Below are 16382 nucleotides of genomic sequence, written 5' to 3'. Positions count from 1 at the left end.
AAAACATTCTATACCAGAGCACCATTACAGTTCATAGCTATATACAAATATACAAGGTGCCATATAGGAAAATAGTCCGTAGATCTCAGTCTGAGTTGAAGTGTTCAGGTGTTCAACTTCCAAAAATGTCAAGAGTATGACGTCCAAAAAATGTATGACTACGACATCAAAGAATGTAAGAGTACAACATCAACGAATCAGAGGTGCACGTGATTCAAAGATGGAGCACTGTGTATGTGTGTGTCTCACTCCGCTGCCTCCAGGAGCAGACAGAGTTTATTGATAGGTCTCTGTAAGATATTGGTCTTGGTCTTAACCATGACGCTCCGGACAAGATTCATGGAAATGTACAAGATTAAAACATTGCATTTTATCAAATATGAATATCTTAAATCTCTTAAAATTCAAATCAGTCAGAAAAAAATCTAAGTGAAAGAATATATGTATAAATCAAAATGAAAGAATTGAATTTATTTTAATTCAGAACATCTGAAGATCAAATCAGTTAAATCATTGTAGATAAAACAGAGTAGAATGAATCATCACATCTGGGGACCATCACTACAGCACTAGACTACACCAGCATGACTAGTATCTATGTGGACCCTACTACAGTTTAACCAGCTCAGCTATAGACTACACCAGCATGACTAGTATCTATGTGGACCCTACTACAGTTTAACCAGCTCAGCAGTACCATCGAGCCAAAACCCAGGATAGAGGGGCTGAGTGAATGTGGTCTGGACTCTGTGGAGGAGGGTCATTGTGTCAGAGACACTGTAGAAGGACAGAGTACCTGCCTTGTGATCCAGGTACACTCCTACTCTGGAGGACTGAGGGCCTGATACTTTAGTCTCAACATTATTGTGTATGAACCAATAACCACCACTAGAGCACTGTAAACTCCAGGACTTGTTATTGTCTCCAAGTCCATCATCTGTCTCTGTTCTGCTGATGTCTTTATATGAGACTGCTGTAACAACATCACCACTCCACTCCACCTCCCAGTAACAGCATCCAGACAGACGCTCTCTACACAGAACCTGGTAGTAGTTGGTGAATCTGTCTGGATGGTCAGGATATGGTTGGTCTTGGAATGTATAGGTCACCTTTCTGTTCCCTTCAGACAGAGAGAGGTGTGTGTGTGCTGTGTTTGGGTCCAGTGTGAGCTGACAGGAATCTGAGAGAAGAGCAGAGCAGAGACCAATGAGGGGAGTCAGAACAATAAGTTAAGTCAGATACTGTATCTACCCTGTCTTTGATTAGAGCACAGCAGAGATCAAATCAGAGAAATATGAGGAGTCAGATAGATACCCAGTCTTTGATTAGATCTACTATTGCTATATATTTCTAGAGGGATTGTTAGGAGTGTCAGTAAAAAGAGACTGTTAGTTACTTCACAATAAAGAGACTCACATTGTAACAACTGTTCTCTGGTCTTGGGCTCTGGAGGCAGTACAACATCCACTATATTCACTACAGACACACAAACACATTGACAGAGAGAGGGAATGTTATTATCATACCATATTCCACATGTATATGACTAGTAGGGAACTTTCAATGGCCTAAAGTTGATGTTGTTATTATTTTCAACACACCTGTAGTGTAGATCTTGGTCCATTCTCCTTTAAGGAAGTCTTCTAGTTTCTCTCTCAGTTCAGACACAGTCTTACTCACATCTCCAAAGGACTGAAGAGGACGGACAACGATGCTGGGTAAGTCTGAAGATACACTGATACTGGAGAGAGACTGATAACTCTGGAGAGAGAGACAGACAGAGAGACAGAGAGAGAGAGAGACAAAGAAAGAGAGAGAGAGAGTCAACGAGAGAGAGAGAGAGAGACAACGAGAGAAAGAGAGAGAGAGAGACAGACAAAGACGGACAGAGAGAGATACAGACAAAGATGGACAGAGAGAGAGACAGAGAGGGGGATGGACAGAGAGAGGGAGAGGGACAGACAGAGTGACAGACAGAGGTACAAAGAGAGAGAGAGAGGTACAGAGAGAGAGAGAGGGACAGAGAGAGAGAGAGAGGGACAGAAAGAGAGAGAGAGGGCCAGAGAGAGAGAGAAGGACGGACGGACAGAGAGAGAGAGAGAGAGGGACGGGCAGAGAGAGAGAGAGAGACGGACAGAGAGAGAGAGGGACAGACAGAGAGAGAGAGAGAGATGGACAAAGAAAGAGAGAGAGAGGGACGGTCAGAGAAAGAGAGAGAAAGAGAGAGAGCGAGGTACGGACAGAGAGAGAGAGAGAGAGGGACGGACAGAGAGAGAAGGGGCGGACAGAGAGAGAGAGAGAGAGAGAGAGAGAGGGACAGACAGAGAGAGAGAGGGATGGACAGAGAGAGAGAGAGAGGGACGGACAGAGAGAGAGAGAGAGAGAGAGAGAGGGGGGGGGACGGACAGAGATCGAGAGAGAGAGAGAGAGAGAGGGACAGACAGAGAGAGAGGGAGAGAGAGAGGGATGGACAGAGAGAGAGAGAGAGAGGGACGGACAGAGAGAGAGAGAGAGAGAGAGAGAGAGAGAGAGAGAGAGGGGGACGGACAGAGAGAGAGAGAGAGAGAGAGAGAGAGAAAGAGAGAGAGGGACGGACAGAGAGAGAGAGAGGGAAGGACAGAGAGAGACAGAGGGACGGACATAGAGAGATACATAGCGATGGACAGAGAGAGAGAGAGGGACGGACGGACAGAGAGAGAGAGAGAGGGGGATGGGCAGAGAGAGAGAGAGAGAGAGGGACAGACGGACAGATAGTGAGAGAGAGAGTTACGGACAGAGAGAGAGAGAGAGAGAGAGAGAGAGAGAGAGAGAGAGAGAGAGAGAGAGAGAGATGGACGGAAAGAGAGAGAGAGAGAGAGAGAGAGAGAGGGACGTACAGAGAGAGACAGAGAGACGGACAGAGACGGACAGAGAGAGAGAGAGACGGAGAGGACAACATAATGATTGAGATGAATAGTTTCACATTAAGTTAATTTCATATCACAAGACAGTTTAGTTACCTGGAGGAAATGGATGTGATCCTCTGTGTGTGAGAGCTGCTCCAGCTCAGTGCTTCTCTTCCTCAGCTCAGCTATCTCCTGCTTCAGTTGCTCCAGGAGTCCTTCAGCTTGACTCACTTGAGCCTTCTCTTGGGCTCTGATCAGCTCCTTCACCTCAGAGCTCCTTCTCTCAATGGAGCGGATCAGCTCAGTAAAGATCTGATCACTGTCCTCCACTGCTGCCTGTGCAGAGCGCTGTTAAGAGAGAGAGAGAGAGACAGAGAGACAAAGAAAGAGAGAGAGAGAGAAAGCAGGGGGGGTGAGACTGACTTGTCTTCCTCATTACACTAACACCCCTCCCCCCTCCTTAAATCACACCATACAATCACATTATACAGTACCCAAACACCATTCAGCACCACATTCCAACCGTATATCCAACCCCTCCTCTCCAGCCGTACAGACAGCCCCCCTGAGCCCCCATACCTCCTGAAACATCTCCACACTGTTGATCATTTTGGAAAACTCAAACTCAACCCTAAGGCGTCAACAGTAATGGCATTACCCTGGCAACACAGAAAAAACCTGATGAACAGTCTGTCATTGCAGAAAACGGACACCCCTCCCCAACTCCCAGGTCAACCTGAGCCAACCAGCTATTGGTGTCCAGGGCTCCATGTAATACCCTCCACTGGACGACCCCTGACCTTTCCAGCACTGGGAGCTTATAGAGCACCCTCCACCTATACCCTGCCATGCTCTCAGCCCCCACAACCCCCTGCCACTGATGCCCCTTCCCTCCCGCTAAGCCCACCTCCGTGCGGTACAGTAGCCTCTGTGCTGCTTTGAGTCAGAACGCTGCCACCCTGCTCTCCAGGTCCACCAAACCCAGTGATCAGTGGCTCCTCCCATACCCACGGCCCAGGCACCACACCCCCCTCTCGTGTGGGTCTCAGCAGCTGCCAGGCCCTCAGTACTGCAGCATAGAAATCAGAGACACCTGCTGTATTGAGTCTCTCCTGCCGCATGATGAAGAGCTGCTGATCCAGCCACAAACCCAATTCAGTTTTCCATAAATGGCACCAAAAAATGTTTACCTTTTTATTATACCACCACAATCTGTTTTTGGACAAAACTGGGATTTTTTTTTAATAATAATAATAACAACAACTGGTGTAGAAAGTAAACATCCGCACCTCGATGGTGCCAAGTGTGTTGATGTCTGCATTACCAGGAAGTAGGAAAGAAATTGTAACTTCTGACTTTCTGGTCTAGCGATCGATGACACCAGAGGACGCTGCCCAACCTTACATCATTAGAAATAATAGGTTATCCTGATTAAAATGGTGTAGAACTTCAAACCATTACAATAAATACATCTATTAGAGATAATTGGAGAAATAGACAGACATGTCCCTATTGCCCCAAACAAATTTTTTATTTTATTTTATTTTTTATTTTATTTGTTACTTTATTTCACCTTTATTTAACCAGGTAGGCAAATTGAGAACAATTTGTCATTTATAACTTCGACCTGGCCAAGATAAAGCAAAGCTATGCGACAAAAACAACACAGAGTTACACATGGAATAAACAAACGTACAGTCAATAACACAATAGAAAAATTTGGGGTGCAGAGCTGCTGGTAGCCAGGTGAAAAGCATGGCCAGCCATAGAGAAATGCTTATTGAAATTCTTGATTATCATGGATTTATCAGTGGTTATAGTGTTTCCTAATCTCAGTGCAGTGGGCAGCTGGGAGGAGGTACTCTTATTCTCCATGGACTTTACAGTGTCCCAAAACTTTTTGGAATGAATGCTGCAGGATGCAAATTTCTGTTTGATAAAGCTAGCCTTTGCTTTCCTAACTGACTGTGTGTATTGGTTCCTGACTTCCCTGAAAAGTTGCATATCGCGGGGACTATTCGAAGCTAGTGCAGTACGCCACAGGGTGTTTTTGTTCTTGTCAAGGCCAGTCAAGTCTGGAGTGAACCAAGGGCTGTATCTGTTCTTAGTTCAACATTTTTTGAAAGGGGCATGCTTATTTAATATGGAGAGGAAAGCACTTTTAAAGAACAACCAGGCATCCTCTACTGACGGGATGAGGTCAATATCCTTCCAGGATACCCGGGCCAGGTCGATTAGAAAGGCCTGCTCGCAGAAGTGTTTTAGGGAGCGCTTGACAGTGATGAGGGGTGGTTGTTTGACCGCGGACCCATTACGGATGCAGGCAATGAGGCAGTGATCGCTGAGATCCTGATTGAAAACAGCGGAGGTGTATTTGGAGGGCAAGTTGGTCAGGATAACGTCTATGAGGGTGCTCATGTTTACGGATTTGGGGTTGTACCTGGTAGGTTCCTTGATCATTTGTGTGAGATTGAGGGCAACTAGCTTAAATTGTAGGACTGACGGGGTGTTAAGCATATCCCAGTTTAGGTCACCTAACAGAACGAACTCTGAGGCTAGATGGGGAGCGATCAATTCACAAATGGTGTCCAGGGCACAGCTGGGAGCGGAGGGGGGTCGATAGCAGGCGGCAACAGTGAGAGACTTATTCCTGGAGAGATTGTAGTTGGGTATGGAAATCTCAGAATTTTTGGTGGCCTCCCTAAGCCAGGATTCAGACACGGCAAGGACATCAGGGTTGGCGGAGTGTGCTAAAGCAGTGAGTAAAACAAACTTAGGGAGGAGGCTTCTGATATTGACATGCATGAAACCAAGGCTTTTTCGATCACAGAAGTCAACAAATGAGGGTGCCTGGGGACATGCAGGGCCTGGGTTTACCTCCACATCACCCGAGGAACAGAGGAGGGCAGTCTGAAAGTTATAACAGCAGTCTTTTATTTAACCAGCTTACCATTTATCTACCACCATTTGACTTTTGTGTTTAACATTTAGTGGTTTGTAATCTAGCGGTTAAGAGCGTTGGGCAGTAACCGAAAGGTGGCTGGTTCGAATCCCCGAACCGACTAGGTGAAAAATCTGTAAATCGCCTTTTTTAGGCAGATTTAGGCTCTTAACCCTGGTGGCTCTGGATAAGAGTGTCTGCTAAATGACTCACATGTAAATGCAAAGGCTCTTTTGAGAGCAGCCAGATTTATACTATAAAAGCTCATTTTCAGTGTCTATGTTAAGGTTACTTTGGTAGATAATGTGACCCATTTAAATATACACATTTTTATATAATTAACTAAATGTATGGCGTTCTTGGTTTATGGCAGTTTCATTATGATATAAATGGAAATGTTATGGTTGTTAGTGATAAAATTAACTATAACATTTTATATTTTGCGATTCTGAGTAATTACTACTTTAGTAAGGATATACACTTTATTCAGTACTGCTGCAGTTGCTAAATAATTCCAATAGATGGCAGCATAAGACAGTTCAGATTAGTTTAGGTCAAGTTCAAGTATCCAACTCAACAAGCCCCACCAAAAGCTTGTTCTGTCTGCGAGCAGCGAGCACTCTGCCTTCTCCCACAAGAGAGGGGCATGTTGAGGTAAATTTACTCAACGTGAGTGCTGCATGATGTCATTTATTGTCAGGCTGGAAGATGCATCGTATTTTCTATTCCGAGGCTGTTTCCTCCCAATATGACATATTAACATGATGTCATAATGCATGTTTACTAGGGTTGAGGTCAGCACATCTGACTAGTGGTTATTTGACCGGGGTTCAATACCTGCTATAGTTAATATTGTTTTACTCTCCCAAAAGCAACACAGGACTAATACGAGATATATAGTTAACTGTAAAGTAATGAGTGACCATTTTAGAAAATCATGGGACATACAGTCTTTGGTTGCATGATATTTTATGTCAATCATATGGCTGTTTGTAGCCTATAACTGATGCTTCGTGGTCTTATGCTGCCATCTATTGGAAATATTTACCAATTAAAGTTATTAATTCACATAAAGACATTGGTGAGGCAGCTGAGAAATAAAGAGCATTTTTCATATACATTACAGAGATCAGTCTCAAACCTGTCCCACAACAATTGCAGCCATTTAGAAACAACATATCATCAAAAAGGTTATTCATTAATTTAAAATAAATATTTTCCGGCTGTTTAAATCGGCCACATCTTGAAAAAGAGAACAGGGACATAAGTTTTGTTAAGGTTTTACACCTTTTTCTGAAAAACAAATGTTGACACCACGACAACAAAATCTTTAACAATTGATGGCTGTGCGCTAAGCACTGTGGGTCACCACAACCTGTAACCAGGTGAACAGTGAGCTTCCTCACCAAGTAGCTGTAACCTAGTTAATAATAAGTTACCTGAGGTAAACCTACAAGGTTAACGCGGGCTGGTCTCATTGATAACAATAGTGAAGCTGACATTGTGACGCAGAACAATGGACTGGGAATAGAACTTTCAGAAGGTGAGTTGGTGCCACAGTGTTTAATACAACTAATAGGAGCTGGCAGGGTGAAACATGACCTAAAATAAGACCTGTTTTATCAATACAACTAATAGGAGCTGGCAGGGTGAAACATGACCTAAAATAAGGCCTGTTTCTTCAATACAACTAATAGGAGCTGGCAGGGTGAAACATGACCTAAAATAAGGCCTGTTTTTTCAATACAACTAATAGGAGCTGGCAGGGTGAAACATGACCAAAAATAAGGCCTGTTTTTTCAATACAACTAATAGGAGCTGGCAGGGTGAAACATGACCAAAAATAAGGCCTGTTTTTTCAATACAAATAATAGGAGCTGGCAGGGTGAAACATGATCTAAAATAAGCCCCACTTTTTTGTGTTTACTTCAAATGGGAATATTATATAACTGGGTAATATTATATAACATCACACCTCCCAAACAAACTACCCTACTCCCCCCTCAACTCTAACCGATTAACCTGTTAGGGTATAGGGGGCAGTATTGAGAATTTTTGAAAGAATATGTGCCCATTTTTATCTGCCTATTACACCAACTCAGAAGCTAGAATATGCATATTATTGTTCAGGTTTGGATAGAAAACACCCTAAAGTTTCAAAAACTGTTTGAATGGTGTCTGTGAGTATAACAGAACTCATTTGGCAGGCAAAACCCTGAGACAGATTCTGACAGGAAGTGGATACCTGATGTGTTGAATTGACTTTAAGCCTATACCATTGAAAAACAAAGGGAAGGAGGAATATTTTGGCACTTCCTATTGCTTCCACAAGATGTCCCCAGCCTTTACAAAGTGTTTTGAATGTTCTACAGTGAGATCTGACTGAAGAAGAGCCATGGAACGTGATGGCCCATTAGACACCTGGCGTGCGATTTGATGGTGGGTACTCTCATTCCGAAACGTTTTAAAAGAGAACCCAATGGTCCGCCTTGAATTTTATTCATGTTCTGGTTAAAAAAGGCCCTAATGATTTATGCGATACAACGTTTGACGTGTTTGAACAAACGAAAATATATTTTTTCCGTTCTTGAAGTGAAGTGAAGTCCGGCTGGCTTAGATCATGTGCCACAACACGGAGGTTTTTGGACATAAATGATGAGCTTTTTTGAACAAAACTACATTCGTTATGGACCTGGGATTCTTTGGAAGTGATATCTGATGAAGAGAATCAAAGGTAATGGATTATTTACATAGTATTTTCGATTTTAGATCTCTCCAACATGGCGGTTAGTCTGTATCGCAATGCGTATTTTTCTTGCGCAGTGCTCAGATTATTGCAAAGTGTGATTTCCCAGTAAGGTTAATTTTAAATCTGGCAAGTCCATTGCGTTCAAGAGATGTAAATCTATAATTCTTTGAATGATAATATAATATTTTACCAATGTTTTCTAATATTAATTAATTATTTTGTTGTCATGACTTGACTGCCGGTATTGGAGGGAAACGATTTACTGCACATCAACGCCATAGTAAAACACTGTTTTTAGATATAAATATGAACTTGATAGAACTAAAAATGCATGCATTGTCTAACATAATGTCCTAGGAGTGTCATCTGATGGAGATTGTAAAAGGTTAGTGCATAATTTTAGCTGATTTTATGGTTTTGGTGACGCCTGTCTTTGAATCGACAATACACTACACACAGCTATTGTCAATGTACTCTCCTAACATAACCTAACTTTATGCTTTCCCCGTAAAACCTTTTTGAAATCGGTAAACGTGGTTAGATTAAGAAGATGTTTATCTTTCAAAGGCTGTTAGTTAGTTGTATGTTTGAGAAATTTGAATTTTGACATTTATTTGGTTTCAAATTTGCCGCTCTTGAAATGCACCTGCTGTTGATAGGGTGCGCCACGGGTGGCACGCTAACGTCCCACATAGCCCCAAGAAGTTTTAACAGTGGAAACCAATAAATAAACCCTTAACAACCAGAAAATACATTTGGAAAATATGCAAAAAGAATAGTAGCCCTCCTCAGGAAACACAAATCACATTGTATATTCCCAACAGTCATCTAGAACAGTAGCAGTGGGATGCTCAACCTCACAGCCTTGCAACCCAATAAGATAATGACAATTTATTACGCCATATACCCAAAGGATTCTCACCTGCCTCCACTAGTAAGACACATACAGATGTTGATTTAAATGCACCAATACATATCCTTAAAGCTATATACTGGATTCTGTCCAGCTTAAGTCTTTGCCGCTGTTCCATAAACTATACACCCGTAATCAATTGTTGTCCTGATCAGAGCGCTATAAATATCCATCAACGATTGTCTGTCAGCACCCCATTCATAACCAGAGACCCACACAACCAACTACCACGAAAGTGATGGAATGAGAGAGAGAGCAACATCGTTACAACACTGTACATAGACATAATATAACGTTTCTTCTTCTTTGGAGTTTAACGGCGATTGGCATCCAATATGTTGAAATGGGAAAAGGGGAAATTATGATAATACTAATTAACACCTTTCCACTACTTTGACCCTATCTGCTCCTGCACCATGCCAACTAACCCTACACCAATTAAAAACCCACTACCCCAATCCACTACTTGACCCTATCTGCTCCTGCACCATGCCAACTAACCCTACACTAATTAAAAACCCACTACCCCATTCCACTACTTTGACCCTATCTGCTCCTGCACCATGCCAACTAACCCTACACTCATTAAAAACCCACTACCCCATTCCACTACTTTGACCCTATCTGCTCCTGCACCATGCCAACGACCTGGGAGGACGGGACACCACCACTCAACACACCCTGGAACTCTTCTGAAGTCAAATCTCATATGACCAAATACTTCTCTGGTTCTGAGCTCTTCTCCACACCTTCTACCTCACTTAACTCTCCCTCATTCATTTCCATTTCACCTCCAGAACTCAGTCTGGCGCACGGCTCTCTCTGTTTGCTCTTGAATTATAACATTTGAAATGTCTCTATTCTTCTGAAAATAAATGTTGTGTAATGTTTACTGTTCATTCATGATTGTTTATTATCTACTTCACTTGCTTTGGCATAATAAAGATATGTTTCCCATGCCAATAAAGATCTTTGAATTGAATTGAGAGAGAGAGAGCTCCATGTTAATGTATAGGGGACATGAGTCAGTCATGGTTACTCATGGTTTTGTGATGAGGTAGCCCCGCCTGCGACTTCTAAATCAGTGTCGGCCCAATAGGGAATGTCCTCTTGGTGTAATGGTCAAGATGTTGGTTTATCCCACAGTAGACCTGGGTTCATATCCCGTCAGTTACATTAAGCAGTCAATTCTCTGAAAGGGGTCCAGACAGCCTGTTCCCAACAGTGGGGTCAGAGGGATTGGATAGGGACCCCTCTCTCTGATTGGAGAAGAGAAGTAAAATGGTGTGTCTCCTCTGGTCAACAATGCTCACCTTGAGAGACTCCACAGCCTGTTGGAGCTCCTTCAGCTCCATCTCTCTCTCCTGGAATCTCTGCTGGACCTTCTGCTGACTCATCCCCAGCTGCCTCTGTGGAGAATCACTCTTCAATGAGCTATCAAGCTTTATTTGTCCAGTAGATCAATAGTATAGTAATGTGACATAGGGCCCATGAGAGGAAGGTCTACAATCCTGAGGAAGTCCCTTTGCAATATTATATTATGTTGCAATGTGAATGATTATAGTTTTATGGTAGGCCTACATGTATCAAGGGGTTGAGACTGAACTTTGGACTTAGAAAAGGGAATTCAGAATGATAATAGTGTTTGACTTTAGAAAATGGTGATACATTTGGAGAATCTGTGTTAACATATCTATATACTCAAGGTTTGTGTTCATATTTGTTCTGCTGAGGATCCATTTCATTTGAATGATCTTATATTCAAACAGCCTTAGTTCCTACTGTATCTTTAATTCTTTGTTTATCAGACAGTCACCAACAAGTTGTTCTGGTCTTACCTGTTTCTCAGTCCTCTCTGCTGCAGCTGACACTGTATCATGGCCTTTATGTTCATCCATTGTACACTGATAACAGATACACTGCTGATCGGTGCGACAGTAAACCTCCAGCAGTTTGTCATGATGAGAGCAGATCTTCTCCTGAAGTTGTGCAGTGGCTTTGATCAGCTTGTGCTTTTTGAAAGCAGGAGATTCATTGTGAGGTTGGAGGTGAGTCTCACAGTAAGAGGCCAGACACACCAGACAGGACATGAGGGCTTTCTGCTTTCTGGTCCCAGTGCAGGAATCACATGCCACATCTCCAGGTCCAGCACAGCACAGAGCAGGAGGGGGAGCAGCCTGGAGTCCTGTCTTCTTCAGTTTCTCCACCACCTCAGCCAGTACAGTGCTCCTGTTCAGAACAGGCCTTGGGATAAAGGTCTCTCTGCACTGAGGACAGCTGTAGACACCTTTCAGATCATCCTGATCCCAGCTTTCTTTAATACAGCCCATACAGTAACTGTGTCCACAGGCAGTAGTCACCGGATCCTTCAGTAGATCCAGACAGATGGAGCAACAGAGCAGGTCCTGATTCTCTGCCATTTTGGTGCTCTCTCCTGAAGGTTAAGCAATGGCAGTGTGAAAGATGACTTTCTGTTCAGTGTGAAAGATGACTTTCTGTTTCATGGAACTCTACACCAGAGGACAGGGAGTGGCTTCCTACTGGACTGTGTAATCTGTATGTAGAGGGGGTGTGGTTTCTTTGATAAGGAGGTATGACTTTCTTTGATAAGGAAGTATGTTGATAAATTCTTCGTTGAGGGAAAATGTACTTGATACGTTAGTAATATATTGTTTTGTCACCTAGCTGTCTTATGATGACTGCACTAATTGAAAGTCTCTCTGGATAAGAGTGTCTGCTTAATGATTAAAATGTAAATGTAAAATTAATAATAAGCAAAGCATGTTGAGTATTATTCTAATGAGCTCTGTCCCGAAACAAGACCAATAATAATACCCAGTGTGCTCTGCAGTTCATTTGGTATGTTAATTTTCACATATACATTTACATTTTAGAATCTTGTTGCTGTTCGGGCCAGACACTTCCAAATATATTTTGTATATAAAATGAAATACAGTACATGTAATTCTATACATTACAAAATGCAAGTATTTAGTAGTTTAATTTGATACATTGATCTTTATGGTATTTTGTATCTGAATTTTGTATTTGTATGTAGTAATTTCTGTCCATCTCTGGTAGTAGAATACTCTTGTCTGTAGGGTGTTTTCAGGACCAGGACACTGGAGGTAAAGGACTGGTTTAAACAGTAAAATGTCATGGAGTTTTATTTTATTTTTTTATTTGCAAATCACTTTCAAAAGGATTTCAAAATGCTAAATAAAATGCCTAGCTCCCCTCAGAGCATAATCACTGGGCGACCTCTTAAAAACAGCACGCATAGACATAAAAAGTGTTGTAGAAATTCTAACCAGAAAGGGGAGAGACTGAAGAATCTTTCAACAACAGCTGTATTAAGATGTGGAGACATGAGTTCAACCATCGCTCAGGGTGCATGGTAGAGAGTCCAATGATTCAGGAACAACAGCTGTATTAAGATGTGGAGACATGAGGCTGGTCAACCATCACTCAGGGTGCATGGTAGAGAGACCAATTATTCAGGAACAACAGCTCTCTTATATAGACACTCTTTTACATGAGATTCAAGTGTCACTATCTTACACAAACAGTTTGCAAAATGCTCATTTCGTTGTTTAACCTGAATCATGCTGCTCAGCTGTTAGGTGAAACTCTTGGTGTGGTCAGGGTGTGGTTTCAGTTACATTTACATTTACATTTACGTCATTTAGCAGACGCTCTTATCCAGAGCGACTTACAAATTGGTGCGTTCACCTTTTGATATCCAGTGGAACAACCACTTTACAATAGTACATCTATATCTTTTTTTTGGGGGGGGGGGTTAGAAGGATTACAATATCCTATCCCAGGTATTCCTTAAAGAGGTGGGGTTTCAGGTGTCTACGGAAGGTGGTGATTGACTCTGCTGTCCTGGCGTCGTGATGGAGCTTGTTCCACCATTGGGGTGCCAGAGCAGTGGACAGTTTTGACTGGGCTGAGCGGGAGCTGTGCTTCCGCAGAGGTAGGGAGGCGAGCAGGCCAGAGGTGGATGAACGCAGTGCCCTTCTTTGGGTGTAGGGACTGATCAGAGCCTGAAGGTACGGAGGTGCCGTTCCCCTCACAGCTCCGTAGGCAAGCACCATGGTCTTGTAGCACATGCGAGCTTCAACTGGAAGCCAGTGGAGTGTGCGGAGGAGCGGGGTGACCTGAGAGAACTTGGGAAGGTTGAACACCAGACGGGCTGCGGCGTTCTGGATGAGTTGTAAGGGTTTGATGGCACAGGCAGGGAGCCCCACCAACAGCGAATTGCAGTAATCCAGACGGGAGATGACAAGTGCCTGGATTAGGACCTGCGCCGTTTCCTGTGTGAGGCAGGGTCGTACTCTGCGAATGTTGTATAGCATGAACCTACAGGATCGGGTCACCGCCTTGATGTTAGCGGAGAACGACAGTGTGTTGTCCAGGGTCACGCCAAGGTTCTTGGCACTCTGGGAGGAGGACACGATGGAGTTGTCAACCGTGATGGCGAGATCATGGAACGGGCAGTCCCTCCCCGGGAGGAAGAGCAGCTCCGTCTTGCCGAAGTTCAGCTTGAGGTGGTGATCCGTCATCCACACTGATATGTCTGCCAGACATGCAGAGATGCGATTCGCTCAGGTGAAAGTCACCCAGTCACCCAGTAAAATACTACTTGAGTAAAAGTCGGAAAGTATTTGGTTTTAATATACGTAAGTATTAAAAGTAAATGGAATTGATAAAATGTGCTTAAGTATCAAAATAAAAAGTAAAAGTATGGATCATTTCAAATTCCTTATATTAAGCAAACCGGACGGCACCATTACCTTGTTTTTTTATATTTACGGATAGTACTTTAAGTATTTTACCTTTACAACCACTGGCGAAGGTAGCCTAGTAGTTTAGAGCTTAGGACAAGGTAACTGAATGTTCTGGGTTCGAATCTTTGAGATGACTCCGTGAAAATCTGTAGATGTCCCCTTTGAGAATGCACATAACCCTAATTGCTCCTGTAAGTCGTTCTGGATAAGAGTCCCTGCTAAAAGTCAAAACATCTGGATGTGCTTTCATGTTATTCTATTCTATTCTGTTCTATTCTATTCTATTCTAGTTATTCTATTATATTCTATTTATTCTATTCTATTATATTATAGTCATTATATTATACTGTATTCTAGTCATTATATTCTATTCTATTATATTATATTCTAGTTATTCTATTCTATTCTATTCTATTCTATTCTATTCTAGTTATTCTATTCTATTCTATTCTATTCTATTCTATTCTATTCTAGTTATTCTATTCTATTCTAGTCTATTCTAGTTATTCTATTCTATTCTAGTTATTCTATTCTATTCTAGTTATTCTATTCTATTCTATTCTATTCTAGTTATTCTATTCTATTCTAGTTATTCTATTCTATTCTAGTTATTCTATTCTATTCTATTCTAGTTATTCTATTCTAGTTATTTATTCTATTCTATTCTATTCTATTCTAGTTATTCTATTCTATTCTATTCTAGTTATTCTATTCTATTCTATTCTATTATTCTATTCTATTATAGTTATTCTATTCTAGTTATTCTATTCTAGTTATTCTATTCTATTCTAGTTATTCTATTCTATTCTATTCTATTATAGTTATTCTATTCTATTCTATTCTAGTTATTCTATTCTATTCTAGTTATTCTATTCTAGTTATTCTATTCTAGTTATTCTATTCTAGTTATTCTATTCTATTCTAGTTATTCTATTCTAGTTATTCTATTCTATTCTATTCTAGTTATTCTATTCTAGTTATTCTATTCTAGTTATTCTATTCTAGTTATTCTCTTCTATTCTATTCTATTCTATTCTAGTTATTCTATTCTATTCTATTCTATTCTAGTTATTCTATTCTATTATAGTTATTCTATTCTAGTTATTCTATTCTAGTTATTCTATTCTATTCTAGTTATTCTATTCTATTCTATTCTAGTTATTCTATTCTATTCTATTCTAGTTATTCTATTCTATTCTATTCTAGTTATTCTATTCTATTCTATTCTATTCTATTCTAGTTATTCTATTCTATTCTAGTTATTCTATTCTATTCTAGTTATTCTATTCTAGTTATTCTATTCTAGTTATTCTATTCTATTCTATTCTATTCTAGTTATTCTATTCTATTCTATTCTAGTTATTCTATTCTATTCTATTCTATTCTAGTTATTCTATTCTATTCTATTCTATTATATTCTATTCTATTCTAGTTATTCTATTCTATTCTATTCTAGTTATTCTATTCTATTATATCTATATTCTATATTCTAGTATTCTATTCTAGTTATTCTATTCTATTCTATTCTAGTTATTCTATTCTATTCTATTCTAGTTATTCTATTCTATTCTATTCTATTCTATTCTATTCTATTCTAGTTATTCTATTCTATTCTATTCTAGTTATTCTATTCTATTATATTCTATTCTATTCTATTATATTCTAGTTATTCTATTCTATTCTATTCTATTCTAGTTATTCTATTCTATTCTAGTTATTCTATTCTATTCTATTCTATTCTAGTTATTCTATTCTATTCTATTCTATTCTATTTATTCTATTCTATTCTATTCTATTCTAGTTATTCTATTCTATTCTAGTTATTCTATTCTATTATATTCTATTCTATTCTATTCTATTCTAGTTATTCTATTCTATTCTAGTTATTCTATTCTATTCTAGTTATTCTATTCTATTCTATTCTAGTTATTCTATTCTAGTTATTCTATTCTATTCTATTCTAGTTATTCTATTCTATTCTATTCTATTCTAGTTATTCTATTCTATTCTAGTTATTCTATTCTATTCTATTCTAGTTATTCTATTCTATTATAGTTATTCTATTCTAGTTATTCTATTCTAGTTATTCTATTATATTATA

At 40.4% G+C, this 16382-nt stretch overlaps 1 protein-coding gene across 1 annotated transcript; it reads right to left on the bottom strand.

Annotated features, from left to right (window-relative positions):
* Nucleotides 1-671: 671 nt before the first annotated feature.
* Nucleotides 672-12008, bottom strand: LOC115191439 (tripartite motif-containing protein 16-like). The gene is made up of 6 exons (XM_029749290.1): nucleotides 11327-12008; nucleotides 10802-10897; nucleotides 3000-3233; nucleotides 1602-1761; nucleotides 1417-1476; nucleotides 672-1180 (listed from the first exon to the last, which is right to left on the bottom strand). Exons 1-6 carry the CDS (start codon nucleotides 11906-11908, stop codon nucleotides 672-674), a joined length of 1641 nt encoding a protein of 546 aa, XP_029605150.1. The 5' UTR covers nucleotides 11909-12008.
* Nucleotides 12009-16382: the final 4374 nt, after the last annotated feature.

Source organism: Salmo trutta, chromosome 4 (assembly GCF_901001165.1).
Source record: "Salmo trutta chromosome 4, fSalTru1.1, whole genome shotgun sequence".
Taxonomy (NCBI): Eukaryota; Metazoa; Chordata; class Actinopteri; order Salmoniformes; family Salmonidae; genus Salmo; species Salmo trutta.
Note: the sequence above shows the minus strand (reverse complement) of the source record. Positions and strands in the feature narration are given on the sequence as shown.

Excerpts from the sequence above, each read along its gene's own strand:
- LOC115191439 (XM_029749290.1), bottom strand. The coding sequence starts at position 11,908 with ATGGCAGAGAATCAGGACCTGCTCTGTTGCTCCATCTGTCTGGATCTA. Across the intron at positions 10,898-11,326 it reads CAGAGAGGACTGAGAAACAG|AGGCAGCTGGGGATGAGTCA; the intron begins GTAAGACCAGAA and ends GATTCTCCACAG. Across the intron at positions 3,234-10,801 it reads AGGCTGTGGAGTCTCTCAAG|CGCTCTGCACAGGCAGCAGT; the intron begins GTGAGCATTGTT and ends CTCTCTTAACAG.